Here is a 17997-nt window from a genome sequence, read left to right as displayed (position 1 = left end):
GTTTCCAATCCCTTGGGTGTGCACATAGGGGTAGGATTGCTGGATCATACAGTGGCTCTATGTTTAACTATTTGAAGAATCCCCAAATTGTTTTCCATCGTGGCTGCACCATTTTGCATTCCCAGCGGCAATGTATGAGGGTTCCAATTTCTCCACAACCTTGCCAACACGTGTTATTTTCCATTTTTCAAAATCATAGCCATCCTAGTAGACATGAAGTGGTGTCTCAGTGTGTTTAGTAGTTCGCTTTCGTTTTACTGAACACTGACGAAGGAGTGAAATCATTCAAAATATAGTAGTCCCTTCTTATCTGTGGGCAACACCTTCCAAGACCTCCAGTGGATGCCTGAAAACTCACGTGTGTGGAACCCTATATATACTGTGTTTTTTCCTGTACATACACACATATGGTAAAACTTAATTCATAGATTAGGCACAGTAAGAGAGCAACAACAATCACGAATAATATAACAGAACAATTATAAGAATATACTGTAATGAAAGTTACCATAGCTCTTAGTAACTTCAGCATATGATTTTTTTTCTCTTCTTATTAACTTGAGGACTTTCACCTTTTCACTTAAAGCAAGCACTTTATGGCTTCTGTTTACCATATCCAAATTGCCAGCATCATCATTCTTGCACTTTGGGGTTATTATTCAGTAAAATAACGGTTACTTGAACATAAGCACTGCGATACCATGACAGTCAATCTGATAAGGAAGATGGTGACTAAGTGACTAATGGGCGGGTAGAGTGTAGAGCATGGATAAGCTGGACAAAGAGAGGATTCTCTTCCTGGGCAACATGGAGCAAGATAATGGCCAATAAAAGTGGAAGGGAAGTCAGTGGAGGGGGACTCTGTAGTTTCCTTGCATTTAAAAAAGTTGTGAGAAGAGTCATTTTGGTTTTTTCCTCTATCTGAGCCTGTGTGAGAAGGTGATCTCTGGAGCTTCTGCAACCATTTTGTGACACAACATCTGAGGATGGCAGAGTAGAAACGAAGGAAAAAAAAATCTGTATTCTTGATGACACTTCTTGTCAAGTGAAATAATAAATTGTCCATATCATTTAAATCCACTTACCTTTGGGGTTTCTGGTACTTGCGGCCCAAAGCCTGTTCCTGAAACCAAAACTGACGTTTGAAGTGATGTTTTACTCTCCAACCACTCCCACTGCTACCACGCAGAGGCCAAGGACTGAGGGGCAAGACTCGAAAAGACATAGGAGTGAAGATGGCCTATTTCTTTCCGTATCTGGTTTTGTCCTCAGGAGGCTCCCACTGTCCTCTGTCCATAGGCACCAGTGAAGTTTCTCAGCTCATTTCCTGCTGGTACAACTTTGGGGTTTGGGGGCTTGTTCTAGAAACAAATTAGTCACAGATAGTACGTGAATGTCAGGTTGACAACGTGGATCGCAGTGTTTCTTCAGTGCGACTGGGCTGCCCTCAGCCCTCTCTGGGAAATCGGGGTTGGATGCGTGTGTTTGGGGCGGGATTCGGGTTCCATCCTGTCTCTTCTCTGAGGGAAGCGCTGGCAAAACGAAGAAAGAATGACTCTTGGCAAAATGATGAATGAAAAGGTATGCTATCACATCCATTAGGACGGTTAGTATAGAAAACCCATAAAATGACAGGTGTTGGCAAGAACGTGGAGAAATTGGAATCCTGGAGCACTATTGGTGGGAATGAAACGGGGTGGCTGCCGTGGAAAACACTGCGGAAGTTCCTCAAAAAATTAAAAGTAGAATTATCATATGATCTAGCAACTCGACTTCTGGGTATGTATCTAAAAGAACAGAAAGTAGGGCCTCAAAGAGATGTCTGTACACCCATCTTCATAGCAGCAATGATCACAGTGGCCAAAAGGTGGAAGCAACCCAACTGTCCATGACAGATGATGGATAAACAAAATTCGGTGTATGCAATATTATTCAGCCTTAAAAAGGAAGGGAACTCTGATGCGTGCTGCAAGGGATGAACCCTGAGGACATTATGTTACTTCTGATAAGCCAGTCACAAAAAGACGAACACCGCGTGATTCTACTCATATAAGGCATCTAGAGTGGTCAAATTTATAGAGACAAAAAGTAGACTGGTGGTTTCAAGGGCCTGGGGGGAGAGGGAATGGAGAGTGATTTTTTAAAGATTTCATTTTTTTCCTTTTTCTCCCCAAAGCCCCCCAGTACATAGTTGTATATTCTTAGTTGTGGGTCCTTCCAGTTGTGGCATGTGGGATGCTGCCTCAGCATGGTTTGATGAGCAGTGCCATGTCTGCACCCAGGATTCGAACTGATGAAACACTGGGCCGCCTACAGCAGAGCACGTGAACTTAACCACTCGGCCACGGGGCCAGCCCCTGGAGAGTCATTTTTCAATGGGGACAGAGTTTCAGTTTTGCATGATGAAAAGTTCTGCAGGTGGATGGCACCTGTGACGGCTGTGCAGCAATGCGAATACACTTAACACTACTGAACTGTGCATTTAAAAATGGTTACGAAGGTAAATTTCATGTTATGTGTATTTTACCGTGAGTAAAATTAAAAAAGTTATGCTATGAGAGGCAGTCAGTCTCAGCGCGAGAAGGGCTTCTTTGTCTTGCAGACATCTTGGCTCTGAAAGGTCTGAAGGCCCCTCCCAGACAAGCAGAACCAAAAGCGCTGGTGCGGCCGCACCCAGTTTCACACAGCGTCTTCCCCACCTCCTCCGGCCTGTGGCAGCCTCTCCGAGGACCTGGCCCGTGAGTCAGCCTGTCACTGCATCCCGTCACAGTATAAGATCTGTTCCTCAAGTCCTGAGATGGCTTCTCATGGCCTGGTGACCTACAAACTTACAGGATTTTCTAATCTACATGCAAAATAAACGTTAGAATGAAACTTAGCAATTTTAAAGTTCTGTCCGGCAGGAACTGTGAAGCCTCCTGCCCGTCCCATGGGTAAGTTCTCTGTCCGCTGTCCTTCGTGGTCCTTGGCTGTGCCTACTGGGGGCTCCTCACTGTCCTCTGTCCCCCATGGCTGCTACCAAACCGTCTCGTCTCATCTCCTGCTGGTGCAGCCTGGGGGCCCTGTGGTGCAGCCTGGGGGCCTTGTTTTAGGGCCAGTCACAGTCTTTTCCAGTTCAGGCTCATGTTTTTCTCTCTAAAATTTAGTAGGTGTTCCATCTTTTTGTCCCCAGGCAGCTCCTTGTGCAAGCAACTGCAGCCAAAGAGTCCCTCTGACCCAATTCTTTTCTTTCCTATTTTTCTATTCTGGTAAAATACACCTAACATAAAATTGACCATCTTAACCCTTTTTAAGTGTACCGTTTCAGCGGCATTAAACTCATTCAGAATGTTGTCCAACTGTTACCACCGTGCATCTCCAGAACTTTTCTCATCTTCTAAAAGTGAGACCCTGTCCCCAGTAAACACTAACTCCCCGTCCCCCCCACCCCCCGCCCCGGGCCCCGGCAAACACATCTGCTGTCTGTCTGCGTGACTTAAACGCTCTGAGTGCCTCATGCAGCAGGCCCTGGTGGTCTAGTGGTCAAGACTCGGGCTCTTGCTGCTGTGGCCTGGGCTCAGGGAAACAAACAGGCTTTGTCCTTATTTCACTTTGCATCACGTCCTCAAGCTTCATCCATCTATCTGACTTAGTTCTGAAACCTGAACGTGGCCCTCGTTTGTCTCCTGGCCTCCGCTCTTGGACCTTGGCATTCTCTGGAGGCTGCTGAAAAAGGGCTGATCTCTTACTGTAATTGCCTCCTTGTGGCCACCTTGTATCACGCCTTCCCTGTGAGCCCTGAATCACCAGACCCAGGCAATTTGAATTAGAGCCTGCACGGAGAGAGCCTGCCTTAGTATCGTTATGGGTCCTTCCATTTCTGCTTGCCGCCCTTTTTATTAACAGTGGCAAGAAGTAGCAAACACGCACAAATAATCCGGCTTCTCCCAACCATTTTCCAGAGGGCTGCAGACTCAACAGGCACACAGTCTGTCATGCAAAACGTCACAGCTCTGCTGAATGGTCTGCCACAACATGGATCCCTGGCTTTCCACCACGTATACGTGTCCTCGTGACCTACTGCCTGATTGTGAAGTTAATGCTTCACAGTTTAGATTTTTATTATAGCAGAACCTCACATCTGGCATTAACTTCTATGTAACTCATTGTACAGTATGAGCTGCTACAGCAAAGAGACCCCAAAAGACAGTAGTTGACCCTGGATAGAAGTTACGACTTGCTCACGTAACAATCTAGAGGTGGTGATTGATTCAGGGCTGTAAACTGATGCTGCTTTCCTTAAATCATGGCTTCCATCTCTGGGCCCAAAGTAACTTCTTTGGCTCCACCACTGCATCTAGATCCCAGGCTACAGGAAAGGGCATAAGGCTCCAAAGAGCACACAGCCCTTCCTTTTAAGGGCACACTGTGGATGTGGTGGTCGTCACTCCCATTTAGATCCCATTGGCCAAAACTATGACACATGCTACAGCTGGCAGCAAGGGTGTCCGGACACATGGATTTAGGTGGATTACCATGTGTTGCATTTTTAAAGGAGGAAGGAGAGAGTGAATTCTGGTGGACAAGCAGCAACACATTACTTGCATCATCCCCATGAAGGAAGGTTGTCATCTCCATCTTATTGATGAGAAACACTGAGGCTAATAGAGTTTAAGAAACTTGCCCAATATCACACAGCTACTGAAAAGCTAAGCTGGGATTCAGTACGTGGTGCTCTGAGCTATTAGTATTAACCAGTTCCCTGGGGGCAGGGACCCTGTGGGCAGAACCAAGAGACTTAAAACCGTCCAAAGGAAAATGGATGAGAAGAGGAAGGAAGATTAAAGTGAAGAAATTCCCGGATTTCTATCCCAGGTGAACTGACGGGAGACTTGAGAGAAAAATAAAGTCTGAACCAATTTCTAGATCCTGTGTATTCATGATTATTTAATGTTAAAACTTTCTGGGAATGGAACGTTCCATTATTCCCTTCAGCCACTGGGCATGACTAAAGAGACAGATATTTTGGGTAACCTGTGTTTTCCAGAACACTTTTCTCTTTGCCTTCCATTTTGTAATATATAATATAAGATAAAATATCATTATATAATGTTATTATATTATGGTCGATATGTAATATAATATATATTATGTAATAAATATATATCATATATAACAAATATATATGATGTAATAAATATGTAATATATAATAAATTATAATAAACAGTAAATAAATGTATAACATTATTATATATCATTTATATATATATTCTCTCCCTACAACGACTGCCTGCTCCGTTGGTGAGAGGGTTCCGTGGTGTGGATGGACCACAGTCTAACATTTACCTATTGAGGGGAATTCTGTTTTTTCCAATTTTTGAGTATTACAAATAAAGCTGATTGTAGGACGTTTGATTTCAATTCCTATTTTAAGGGTCATATTAAGCACATTAACATTTTTGTGGGCTGCCTCCATTTTTTTTTTAAGTTCGGGGAATTAGGTGATATATAAATTACTAACAACTCCTTTAGTAATGTTTTAGTGGTTTCTGTGGACTTCTAATTTTTTCCGGTTGTCAGGACTGATGGGTTTTCATTTCTCTGGGGAGGCGGATGGGAATGTGGGCTCCGCCCTCGCTGTTGGGCGTCACCTCATGCAGGGGTGGGGCCAGGTGTGACGGGCACGTCCTCAGGGTGGTTGGGGGCCTGGGTGGTGTTGCCTTTCGATCAAGGAGAAGGAAGCAAGGATTCGGAGCTTCGTCCCGGGTGCCTGGGGCTCCATCGCGAAGCCTGTGTGAGCCCTCAGAAGCACAGGTCCCTTCACGCCCACTGCACCGGGGTCTGGAGAGCTGGGTGCCGGTGTAGCGCTGGACCGCTCGCCGAGAGCGGGAAGGCCCCTGCCTGTCTCCGCGTCTGAGGTCGCTAAACGGAGGACCTGGCACCGACGATCTCTTCCCTCCTTGACATTTGTGGATCCTAGGCTTTCTCTGAACATGAACATGAGGATTACTGAGGATATGAAGGTCTGATAAGTTTACTGTTTCCCTAAGTGTGAAGCACTGAAGAATAGCGTTTTCTGCACGTGGCGTTAAAGGGACCTTCGAATTACACAGGCAGAACTTTATTCCATCTCCAAATTCTCTTTCAAGGCTACTGCTTACTTCAAGGAAAAAATTCATTTTGGTGCTAGTGTATCTTTAAAATACATATATTTATTTACATACTGTGTATAATATCTGTATAATTTTATTTTTCAAGTATTATACGGGAAAATGGTGTTTTTTAGTGTACAGTTCAATGAATTTTAACACATGCCACCACCACCATAATCTGGAGTTAGAATGGCTCCAGGACCCAAAAAACCCCCTTTATCCTTCCCTAACCCCCGACAGCCACTGATGTCCCCTCACTATGGTTTTGTCATTTGGAAAACATCAGATCCAATGGAATCATATACTATGTAACCTTGTGAGATGGGGTTCTTCTGCTCAGCATAATCTTTTTTTTAGCTTGTGGGTAGAGAAGACTTTTTTCCAGTTTTATTGAGACATAATTGACATGTAACACTGTATAAGTTTAAGGCATTCAACATAATGATTCAATATGCATATATACCACAATAACTCTAGTTAGCATCCATCACCTCACATAGTTATAATTTTTCTTCTTGTGATGAGAACTTTTAAGATCTACTCTCTTAGCCACTTTCAAATAGACAATACAGTCTTGTAACTACAGTCTCCACGGTGTACATTACAGCCCCAGAGTAAGTAACTGGAAGTTTGTCCCTTTTGGCCACCTCCACCCATTTCCCCTCCAGCAGCTGCCTCCTCCCAGCCCTGCCCAGCCTCTGGCAACCACCAATCTGTTCTCTGAGCAGTTGTTTTTAAAGCCTCTTTTAAAAAAAATTTAAATTATTTATTTTAATTTTTTTCCTGAGGAAGATTCACCCTGAGCTGACGTGTGCGAATCTTCCTCTGTTTTGTATGTGGGTCACTCCCACAGTGTGGTGCCTGGGAACCCACTGGGGCTGCAGAAGCAGAGTGGACGAACTCAACCACTAGGCCACCGGGCTGGTCCCCTGAGCGCAGCTACTTTGACATTCATGCAAGTTGTTGCATGTTTCAATAGTTTGTCCTATTTATCTCTGAGTAGTGTTCCATGGTATGGATAGGCCACAGTCTGTTTCACCATTCACCTATTGAGAAACACTTTGATTTTCCCGTTTTTGGCTATCACAAATAAAGTCCCTATGAACAATCGTGTGCAGGTTTTATGTGACTTACCTTGTCCAAAATCCACTCTGGCTTCCCAACTCACTTAGAATAAAATCAGCGGTAAGCGCAGGTGGGGCTCTGGATGGGCCCCAAAGGCCTCGCACTGCGATAGGCTTGGGGAAGCCACGTGGGTGAAGCTCAGTACCCATGCTCCGGGTGCTCCCAGGCTGGGAGCCCGGGCAGCACCGCCTGAGTTCACAATCTGCCTCTATCACTTACAAGCTGTGTGACCTTGGGAAGGTTCCTGAACCTCTCCGTGCTTCAGTTTCCTCATCCGTCAAATGGGATAATGATAACCACGAGCCTTACAGGGCTGTTGTGAGGATTAAATGAATTAATATATCAAAAGTGCATGGAACAGCCCCTTGCAGACAGTAAGTGCTTGACAAAAACTCACGATCACTATTTCATTCCTGGCTCTGGGAGTTTAATGGGCATGGGATGCCCTTCTAGGAGGTTTGCGTTTTATTCTCTTAATTATAGGCAGGGAGAGTGAGGTTGAACCAGTAGGTGAGAGTCACGAGGCAGCGGGCCCGGCTTGGAGACTATCGGAATAATCCAGCACAGCCAGCCCAGAGCGGCGGCGAAGAGCCTGTTCGGAGGTGGTAAAGAGGCAATAGGAGGAGGGCTCATAGAGTCAGCAAGGATAACCCATCGGAGGAATTTGCTAAAAAGAGGAGTAAAGGGACAGAGACAAGCGGAGATGAGGTTTCTTTTTTTAATGGGCGAAATTAAGACCCAGGAGTGATTCAACAGAAGATAAAATTAATGGTGGGCTGGAATCCTCAGAGGGAAATCCCAGCAGCTGACTGGGATGGGATGGGAGCCAAAGTTACAATGGCAGAGTCTGTCTTGGACAGACGCACGGCGCTTGGTAGCCGTATTACTCCCCTTCACTGATGGAGAGATCATTTCCCAGAGGCCGGATGGCTGGAGGGCTGGGGAGCGCGCGCTGGAACCAGGAACCAGCCTACTTCGGAGCGTCTATCCCTCCGCGTTCGCTGCGGAGAAACCCCGAGACAGCCGGGAGGGGGCGCGGGTCCAGCGGAGAGGCGGGGCTACGGCCGAGGGGCGGGGCCTCTGCCTCGGCCGGGTCGCGGCGGGGTGGGAGGCCGGGCCGGGGCTCGTTGGGATGAGTGCCCGGATGGTGGCCTCCGGGGAGCGGGTCCGTGGCCGTCCGCGCCGGCCAACGTGGCGGGGGGGCTCACGGCACGGCTGGTGTGGAACACGGGCCGCGCCGAAAGGTCCGAACCTGCAAGCCTCCGGCGCGCCAGCAGAAGGCCGCGCAAGGCCGGCTCCCGAGCATCGGGCTCCGGGAAGACGCGGAGGGGCCTGACCCCTGGCAAGGCCGCGGGAGAGGGCCTGCAGTGCCAGCCAATGAAAGGCGAGGGGAGGCGGGGCCTGGCGCGGGTGGCCAGCGGGCACCGGCGCTGGAGGAGTCGCCGCGGCCGCAGCACGGTGGTCGTGTGCTTGCGCATCTGGCCGGCCGGGGCACCGCCCACCGCGGGTGGGAGGGGCGTGGCCGTGTGCCGGGCAAGTGACGCGAGGGGCGTGGCGTTCCTGAGTCGCCCTGCAGTGCGTGCAAGGTGAGAGGGTCTTGGGGATCGGAGGACCCTCCGGGTGTGCTGTGACCTCGACTCGCGGCCTGGGGTTGGGGGTCGGGCTTGGGCGCGGACGCTCGCTGGGGCAGGGGTCTGGCCGTGACGTCCGGATCCTGGCACTGCCTTTTCCCTCCTAGGCCGCCTCATGGAGGCCTCCGCGGGCGCCTTCTCCGTCCTGCTGCTAGCCTTCGGCGCGCTCGTGATCGCCGTGCTGGGCGCGGCGCAGCGCCTGGGGCTCTTGTCTCGGCTGGTGCACACGGTGAGGCGCGCCCGTTCTGCCGGCGAGGAAAGTGGGACTAACCCAAGGCGCCCGAGAGGAACGGTCTGCTCACGGTTCTGTCCCCATTGCCCCGGGGCCTGCACTTTGCCACCACCAAGACATAATCCGGAAGCTGCGCTGGCTGGGCACGAACGCCCGCGCACACTGCTTCCCCGGGGCCCTTTCTACAGGCTCTCGAAACCCGGTGGGGTCAGAGCGCGTGAAAGGCAGGCGCGGGACGGGCGGCCGTGCAGGGACAGTTTTCATGTATCGCTCAATGCGTGCCTGAATAGGTGCTCTTGTTTCCTTTTCCACGAGAGGAAACAGGCTCAAGAGGTTGAGCGGTAGCTTACCGTAGGTTTGCGGAAGATCTGACCCCACGGGTGTCGCTCTGAACTACTTGGTCCTGTCTCAGAAATTTACCGCTTCCCCAGACCCTCTCCCGAGTCTTTCGTCTCCGAGCCTGGAGCAGCCCTTCCTCACCTATCCAGAAGTAAGGCCACTAGCCTTGGGGACTTAGGGAGATCGACGCCAAAGGCCTCTGCTGTGTGGGGCTGTGTGGAAGCTGGGGCTGGGAGGCCCAGCACTTCCTGTGCCAGCAGGCCGGCTCCATGCCAGGCACCTGGTGGCTGGCAGCTTGTCAGCTGGACCTTGCCCAGGGCCTGGGAGGGAGTCTGGTAGGCTGCAGTCAGCGGTGAGGCTACCGGCCCTGACACTGCAGGGGACGTAGTTCTGGAGTCCCAACAGATGGTCCCTGCCCCGTGCCCTTGGCCAAGCTCCCCTGGGTTCTGTAGATCCACCTTCCCTCCCCTCTCTCCTTGATTGTCCTCCCTTCCCGGAGCTGGAACAGAGTGGGGCGCTTAAGAGCGTGGATTCTATGGGACTTTGAATCTTGCTTGGTCTCCTTAGCTGTAAGAAGATTAATGACAAGAGGATCTGATAAGAGGACCTGTATATAGCATGATATGTGCCTAACCAACACCGAGGTTCCTGTGACCTCTGACGTGCTCCGCCCTCCTTCCTGGGGGAGGAGGATTGCCTCTCCTCACCTGGTCCAGCTCCTTGACCATCTTGTTCCTCCCCCTGCTTGGGTTCAGGTGGACACGGCAAGCATCCAGCATGGTGGGGAGAGTGTGGCGGCCGTGCTGAGGGCCCACGGTGTAAGGTTCCTCTTCACGCTGGTTGGTGGGCACATTTCCCCACTGCTGGTGGCCTGTGAGAAGCTGGGCATCCGTGTGGTGGACACGCGCCACGAAGTCACGGCCGTCTTTGCTGCCGATGCTGTGGCCCGCCTGACTGGTGAGGGCAGAGTAGGGAGAGCTGGGGGCTGCTGAGACTGGGATGGGGGTGTCTTTGAGGGGCAGGGGTTTTTCAGAAGTGGTCAAGAGAGTGGGCGCGGCTGTGACGAGGTCTGTGTTCCAGGGACGCTGGGTGTGGCGGCGGTGACGGCAGGCCCTGGCCTCACCAACACGGTGACTGCGGTGAAGAATGCCCAGATAGCTCAGTCCCCAGTCCTGCTTCTGGGGGGCGCTGCCGGCACCCTGCTGCAGGTGCCCTGTCCTTGGGGGGCGGTGGGGGCCCCAGGGAGGCTCAAAGGGCCTCACGTCTTGACTCCCCGGACTCCTGTCTCCACCAGAACCGGGGTGCCCTCCAAGCCATTGATCAGATGTCCCTGTTCCGGCCTCTCTGCAAGTTCTGTGCTTCCGTGCAGAGGGTGCGGGACATCGTGCCCACCCTGAGGGCTGCGGCGGCTGCTGCTCAGTCGGGCACCCCGGGTAGGTGGGGTTGGCTGGGCAGCGGTCAGGCCTTAGGGCCTGGGGTCTAGGGAGGCTTGGCAAGCTCAGCGTCCTTCCTGCCCCTGCAGGCCCAGTATTTGTGGAGCTACCCATTGACGTGCTGTACCCCTACTTCATCGTCCGGAAGGAGGTGGTGCCAGCCATGCCACCCAAGGGCCTCATGGGTCGAGTGGTTTCCTGGTGAGTAGCCCCATGCCTGCCGTGCCCTCCCCCATGCCCTGCCCTCCCCTGTAACCTCCTGCCAGCATCTCTCATTCACTCATTCATTGATTTGCACATAATTTGAGAGGGGCCAGCCGCAGGTAGAGCATTCCAGGTAGAGGGAATAGCATATGCAGAGGTCCTGAGGCACGGACAGACTTGATGGGTTGGGAACAAAGGTGGCTCCTGTGGCAGAAGGTGAGCAAAGGGGTAAGGGGCAGGGCTGAGCTCAGAGCTGCCAGCAGGGGCCCCGGGGATGGCCTGGGCTTTTTTGTTTAATCTGAGATCCACTGAGAAGTACTGCAGGGCCTTGAGCAGAGGTGGGGGGCCCTGACTCCGTTTGTTATTACGTTCCCTCTGGCTGCTGCTGGAGAATGGACAGTGGGGTCGGGTGGAAGCCGGGGAGCCAGGGAGGAGGTGTGGCGGTCAGCAGGATGACAGGTGATGGTGGCCTCCATCTGGGTGGTGGCTGTGGGATGCGGAGGTGTGGATGGGTCACGTATCAGTGTCTGGACCTCCATCAGGCCAGAATAAGGGGACAGTGGATTACAGGCCGGTGACATGGGTACAGCTCACTCTGGGGCCTCTGGAGGATTTTGAGTGGTTACTGGCAGGATCTTGGAGAGAGCAGGGCAGCAGGGCTGGCGTGGGACAAGCTTGAATGTTTTCCTGGAAAAGATGCAAGTTTGAGGGGGGCATCTTTCAGTTGAGAGGATAGAAGGGGCTCCAGGTAGGGACATAGCTCCAGGAGAGGTATGCGGAAGGCATCCGTTTTTCGTCACCACTGAGGTGGCCTGGCTGAAATGGCATAGGAGGGAGACTCGCTCTCCTCCTCGTCCTTCTCCTGTCCCTTCCCTGTGCCTGTTCTCGCCCCTCCACCTTCCACTCCTCCTCCAAATATTTTAGTGGTGCTGCTCTGTGCTAGAGTCCAGGATGGGCATGAACCACACAGGCCGGTCCCTGCATGAAGCTCAGGGAGTAGAGGTTTCGCTCACCTGTCTTCTGTAACAAGCCTTTCTTAAGACAGTGAGGTATTACGCCCTTTTCATAGGTTAGGTAACTGACACCCAAGGAGGCCGAATGACTTGCATCCGTCCTGTTAATGGCTCACCTGGGGCGCCTTCAGTGCATCACCTGCAGAGCTACGTGATGTCTGTGATGAGTGAAATGGAAGTCCAGAGACATGGGTTCAAATCCCAGGACTGCCGCCAACTAGCTGTGTTAACCTAAGCAACGGATTAAACCTTTCTTTCCTTTTCTTTCTTTCCAGTTTTTTTGAGATATAATTGACATGTAGCACTGTCTAAATTTAAGGTATACAGCATAATGATTTGACTTACATATATTGTGATTAAACCTTTCTTGACTTCAGCTTCCTTATCTGTAAAATGGGTGAATGTTGCCTGCTTTTCTCTTTAGACCAAGATTTTATGAAATATAAAATTAGATCATTTGGAGAGTGCAAAATGCTGAAGTGCAAAAGAATTGACCATTACTGTCTTAAATAAGAACAGGGCTGAGTCCAGTCTCATATCAGATGCAAGGCAGGGTGTCTCCCATACTTCCTCCAACATGGGTAGGGAACCAGAAATAAAGAGGGGGATTCAGGGGTCCTGCACATACAGGAAGTGGTTGGTGACCGTGTCAGGTCGGCTGAATTTTTAAGCGGATTTGTTCTGTGGCTGTGACAGTCTCTTTGCTCCCTGGCCTGTTGGTTCCGCCCCACTCCATTCCCCACCTCACCCCTCTCTCGGCTGCCCCTCCTCAGCCCCCTGCAAGGGGACTTTTGTTTCTTTTCATGTTAGGCTTCCCCACGGTTCTATCCTTGGCCTGTTATCATTGTCTGCAACCTTGACAGAAGCTTTGGCTCCTACTGTTAGACACGCCCATGTGTCTGTATCTGACTGCATGAGATGCCCCTTGAGGGCGAGGCTGAGCAGAATTTACCCTTGTCTCTCCAGGGCCCTGCACAGGGCCTCATGGAATGTTGGGCCCTGTGACCCAATGAGTAAGGAGACAGAGAAGGAGATGTCTGAAGCTGGAGAAGAGGCAAGAATACTGACGATGTTAATAACTCCCATTGACTGATGGTTTGCAAAGTGCTTTATATCCTGAATGTATAGATCACTGAACCTGAGGAGGGATAGGTTCCTTTTACATTTTACAGAGGAGGAAGCTCAGAAAGGTTAAGTCACTTTCCAAAGTCACACAGCTGGGAAGAGGCACAGCTAGGACTTGAGCCCATGCCTCTGACCTGCAGCCATGGTCCTGATCCTGGCACTCCATGCCTGTGTCACTTGTTTCTGAGGGTCTGTGTCCAGTTGGGGTGGTCATCAGAAGCTTCTGAGGGAAGCAGGCCGCTGGAGACCTGGCCATGGGCTTCGTCTGCCCCTGGGTGGTTGCTCATCTAGCCCTGCGCCTGTCCTGCTCCCCTACCTGCCTCTTTCCTGGTCCCTGTCCTCCTTCAGCTCCTAGAGCCCTGGGGATTCCTCCTGGTAACTGCCCCTTCCTCTCTCCTTTGCAGGTATTTAGAGAATCACCTGGCCAACCTCTTTGCAGGAGCCTGGGAGCCTCAGCCCGAGGGGCCTCTGCCTCTGGACATCCCCCAGGCATCCGCCCAGCAGGTGACTGTCTCTCCTCCCTGGCCAGGCACCCCCACCTGGCAGGATGGCCTCTCCCTGAGTCAGTACTGGGGCTGTAGTCTTAGGGGGCTGATGGTGACTCAGGGTTGGCCCGTTGAGCCCCATCTCTCGCCCTAGGTTCAGCGCTGTGTGGAGATCTTGAGTCGGGCCAAAAGGCCCCTTATTTTGCTGGGGAGCCAGGCCCTGCTGCCCCCGATACCTGCTGACAAGCTTCGGTGAGAAGCCTCAGCCTGCCCTTCTTATCATGTTCCTGGTCCCTGGTCCCCTGAGGCCCTGTGGGGACGTGCAGGCCTTTGGCCACACTTGCTTCTGTTCTTCCTGGACCCCCAGGGCTGCCGTGGAGACCCTGGGTGTCCCCTGCTTTCTGGGGGGGATGGCACGGGGGCTGCTGGGCCGCAACCACCCCCTCCACATCCGGCAGAACCGCAGCGCCGCCCTGAAGAAGGCAGACGTCGTCCTGCTGGCAGGTAGGCCTCAGCCTACCCTGCACCCCGCCCCCCTCCAGACACCCCTCACTCTGTGACCCTGCCTCTTCTAGTCAGTTACTCGCTGGCACTCCACCCTCATAATCACCCACCCTCTTACCTCTGGCCCCACATTCCCCTGTGAAGGGTTTTGAACACCCTGGACCTGAAATTCAGATGAACTCTCGCCAGGCTGCAGTTGTGTGCTGTGATCTGGCTCTACACAGAGGACGGTGCACAGACAGCAGGCAGCTGCTGAGCTCATGTACAGCATTTCAACAGCGTGTCCACAGACAGCATTAACAGTTTCACATCAAGTGCTTTCAGTCATTAGCTATTGCTGTGTAATAACCATCCCCAAACTCAATGGCTTAAAATGCAATTATTATTTCTCAAGACCCACCTACAGGTTAGGTGGTAGTTCTTCTGGTTTTCACTGGGCTCGCTCCTCAGTCTGCAGTTGGGGAGGCTGGAAGGCAGCCATGCTGATCCAGGCTGGGCCGGCTCACACGCCTGGGGTTGGCCTCATCTGCCATCACCGAGTTCTCCCCTCCACCCTCCTTCCTCAGTGTTTCACATCATCCAGCAGGCTGGCCTGGGCTTGTTCACTTGGTGGAGGACGAGAAACATGCAGGGCTCGGGGAGTGTGGTTATTTAAGAGACAGAGAGTGGAAGCTGCGAGGCTTCCTGAAGCCTGGTCTCCTGAAGGTTGTGCCATCACTTCTGCCACATTCTGTTTGCCAAAGCACATCCGAGGCCAGTCCAGATGCGCAGGGTGGGGAGCTGCAAAGTCTGCAGACGGTGCGAGTACAGGGAGAGGTCAAGAGCAGGCACCTCTTGGCATTGTCTACCACGGTGGGTTAAGTGAGGTAGTGGGTGCTCCCCAGGACGCTGGCCCTCCATCCACTGAGACCCTGTCCCCACCCCAGGAATCATCTGTGATTTCCGCCTCTCCTATGGCCGTGTCCTCAGCCGCAGCAGCAAGATCATCATTGTCAACCGTAACCGGAAAGACATGTTGATCAACTCAGACATCTTCTGGAAGCCCCAGGAGGCTGTGCGGGGTGAGCCCCCAGACGCCCCCACACATCCGTGCTCTTCCTCGTCCCTCTCTTCCTGGCCTCTCCTGCAGCTGGCTTGAGCTGGGTGCTGGTGATAAGGCCCGGACCCTGCCCCAGGGGCACCCAGTCAGCCAGAGACATGGATGAACAAATGGGGTGTGTGTCAGAGGGAAGGCCTTGGACTGTGCGTGTGATCCTGTCCCCTGCCTCCCATGCTGCCCACTGCCCTTAGGACACAGAGCTCACTTCTTGGCTGCTGAGGCCGCTCTCTTCTCCTGTCATGCCCCTCCACCCTGTTCAGTCCCCTGTGACAGCCTTTCCATGCTGCTTTGCCTCTCATTCCAAGGATGCTAATTCCACGCTGCAGTGCAGCGACAGGGGACGCTCGTGTCAAACAGAGAGGTGGCACCGTTGCATTTGTAACAGCTGGTGGGCACTGAGTTGGAGGAGCCAGGCAGAGGCAAGGGGCTGTTAAACAGGCCTGGATAGAAATGAGGAGGCCTGGAGTGGGATGGCTGGGGACAAGAAACTCTACTTCTCTGAGCCTCTGCGTGGTCATTTCTCAAATGGGAATGGCAAGAAGGATGCCACTGGCTCGTCTGCTTGTTCACTCATACACGTGCTTGGCAGAGGCAGGGGTTTTCAGTGACGTGGTTCAGAGGCAGAATTTGCAGGATGGCGTGATCTGGGATGTGAGGGGCAGGCAGGTGACGAGGCTGGCTTGGGTTTCTAACCTTTGTGCTTCCTAAATCTCTTTCTCTGGCTTTGCTTTCCCTTTCACCCCTGGTTCTGGCAGGCTCTGGGGTGTGTTTGACCCATTTTGCCCCAGGAACACCCCTGGCCTGCCTCCTGGCTGCCTGCTCGAATGCCGCTGTCAGCTTCCTGCTGTCCTTGGGCCTCTGCTGCTGGCAGGGCAGGAGGTGGCCCCCTCCCTGCAGCCACACCCTCCTCTTTCTCCAGGAGATGTGGGCTCCTTCATGGTGAAGCTGGTGGAAGGCCTTGAGGGCCAGACGTGGGCCTCTGACTGGGCAGAGGAGCTTCGGGAAGCCGACCGGCAGAAGGAACAGACCTTTCGGTGGGGGCTGGCTGGAGTGGACGGGGGGTGGGGTTGTGGGTTCCCGGCAGGCTCTGCCACGGGCCCTGCTGACCTGTGCCGCTGCGCTGCAGGGAGAAGGCGTTGATGCCTGCAGCCCAGCACCTGAACCCGGTACGGGTGTTGCAGCTGGTGGAGGAAACTCTGCCTGACAACTCAATTCTGGTGGTCGACGGTGGGGACTTCGTGGGCACTGCTGCCCACCTGGTGCAGCCCCGTGGCCCCCTGCGCTGGCTCGATCCTGGTAAGGAAGGTCTTGTGCCTGGGGCAGCTTGCACTGTCCTGGCCCCTTCACACCCACCTGCTCTTGGTTCTCCTAGGGGCCTTCGGGACGCTGGGGGTTGGTGCAGGATTTGCACTTGGAGCCAAACTGTGCCGGCCAGATGCCGAGGTGAGTCAGGGTGCGGACGGCAGGGGGCTTGCTGCTTTCTGGGCTGTGAACCACCCCAGCCATCCTCGATCCCGCCCCAGGTCTGGTGCCTCTTTGGGGATGGAGCATTTGGCTACAGCCTCATCGAATTTGACACCTTCGTCAGACACAAGGTGACTGGGCTGCCCCAGGGGAAGCTCAGAGCTTGGGGTTCTGGGAGATGTCATCAGGGGTGGGGTGGGCTGGGGAGGGAGCTGCTTCTGTCTGGCAGAGATCCTGGCCCTGTTTTTGTCCTCTGGCCAAGCCTTGGGACTGAAGGCTGTGGCATGTGCTCTCCCTGCAGATCCCAGTGATGGCCTTGATAGGGAATGATGCTGGTTGGACCCAGATTTCACGGGAGCAAGTGCCCTGTCTGGGCAGCAATGTGGCCTGTGGCTTGGCTTACACTGGTGAGTGGCCTGGGCAGGGTGGGGACGGGGGAAGCTGTTTCAGTCTGTGCTGGGCGTGTGTTTCTGTCTTGGACTGGCTGCATGGTGGGCTGGGCCCCTGCCACCATCTGACTTGACCTCCCCTTTTAGATTATCACAAGGCAGCCATGGGACTAGGGGCCCAGGGCTTGCTGCTCTCACGGCAGAATGAGGATCAGGTGGTCAAGGTGCTGCGTGATGCCCAGCAGCAGTGCCGAGATGGCCACCCAGTTGTGGTCAACATCCTCATCGGGAGGACGGACTTCCGAGACGGCTCCATTGCTGTGTAGGGCCTTGTGGGTCAGTACCCTTGGCTCCCTTCCCACCCTGGAACTGTGCCTAGCTGGTTTGGAGTCTCATCTTTGCCTGCCCTAGGCCTATTCCATGAGGCCCAGTGATGCTACAACCCTCTCTGAGGACAGCGAGGGGCTGGAGGGGTCAGAGCTAAAAGAGGCTCCCTGGCAGCACAGGACAGCTCTTGGGCCTTTTTCTCTGTGGGCCCAACTCTGCACCTTTTCTCTCCCTCTCTTATGCACTGAATAAACCACCTTTGATCCACTTGGGCCCAAGTACTCATCCAGAACCTGTGCATATTGATTTATTGTCCACAAGATGGAAGTGAGGGAAAGAGGGGAGACAGGAGGGGACCCTACTCTCCCACTGGAACTCTGAGTGGCCACAACTGAGGCACCATTACTGGGGATTTCAGGGTTCCTGGACACTGAACTCTTTGCCCACCTCTGTGGTCCCTGAAAGAGCCCCATACACCTGCTCCAGACATGTCC

General features: G+C 52.9%; 1 protein-coding gene across 2 annotated transcripts; it reads left to right on the top strand.

The window, feature by feature from the left end:
- The first annotated feature begins 8314 nt into the window (after positions 1 to 8314).
- On the top strand, positions 8315 to 17770 carry ILVBL (ilvB acetolactate synthase like). 2 transcript variants are annotated; one of them, XM_014853547.3, is made up of 16 exons: positions 8315 to 8844; positions 8997 to 9118; positions 10216 to 10417; positions 10541 to 10668; positions 10755 to 10893; positions 10983 to 11094; positions 13640 to 13739; positions 13875 to 13972; positions 14088 to 14224; positions 15151 to 15285; positions 16243 to 16357; positions 16450 to 16619; positions 16696 to 16766; positions 16847 to 16918; positions 17089 to 17194; positions 17324 to 17770. In XM_014853547.3, the coding sequence occupies exons 2-16, from the start codon at positions 9005 to 9007 to the stop codon at positions 17500 to 17502; spliced, it is 1878 nt and encodes a 625-aa protein (XP_014709033.1). In that variant the 5' UTR covers positions 8315 to 8844; positions 8997 to 9004; the 3' UTR covers positions 17503 to 17770. The 2 variants fall into 2 exon arrangements, with proteins under 2 accessions (XP_014709033.1, XP_044635282.1); XM_044779347.2 differs by having other exon boundaries at positions 8818 to 8844; positions 8997 to 9611; positions 10028 to 10417.
- The last annotated feature ends 227 nt before the right edge of the window (positions 17771 to 17997 follow it).

This window comes from Equus asinus, chromosome 10, assembly GCF_041296235.1.
Source record: "Equus asinus isolate D_3611 breed Donkey chromosome 10, EquAss-T2T_v2, whole genome shotgun sequence".
Classification (NCBI taxonomy): domain Eukaryota; kingdom Metazoa; phylum Chordata; class Mammalia; order Perissodactyla; family Equidae; genus Equus; species Equus asinus.
This window is presented reverse-complemented; position numbering and strand designations above follow the sequence as displayed.

What these genes read in the sequence shown, in the direction of transcription:
- ILVBL (XM_044779347.2), top strand. Translation starts at nt 10,084, where the DNA reads ATGTGCCTAACCAACACCGAGGTTCCTGTGACCTCTGACGTGCTCCGC. An exon ending in GCCCCAGGAGGCTGTGCGGG is followed by an intron (nt 15,286 to 16,242) that starts GTGAGCCCCCAG and finishes CTCTTTCTCCAG; the next exon opens with GAGATGTGGGCTCCTTCATG. An exon ending in ACACCTTCGTCAGACACAAG is followed by an intron (nt 16,919 to 17,088) that starts GTGACTGGGCTG and finishes CTCTCCCTGCAG; the next exon opens with ATCCCAGTGATGGCCTTGAT.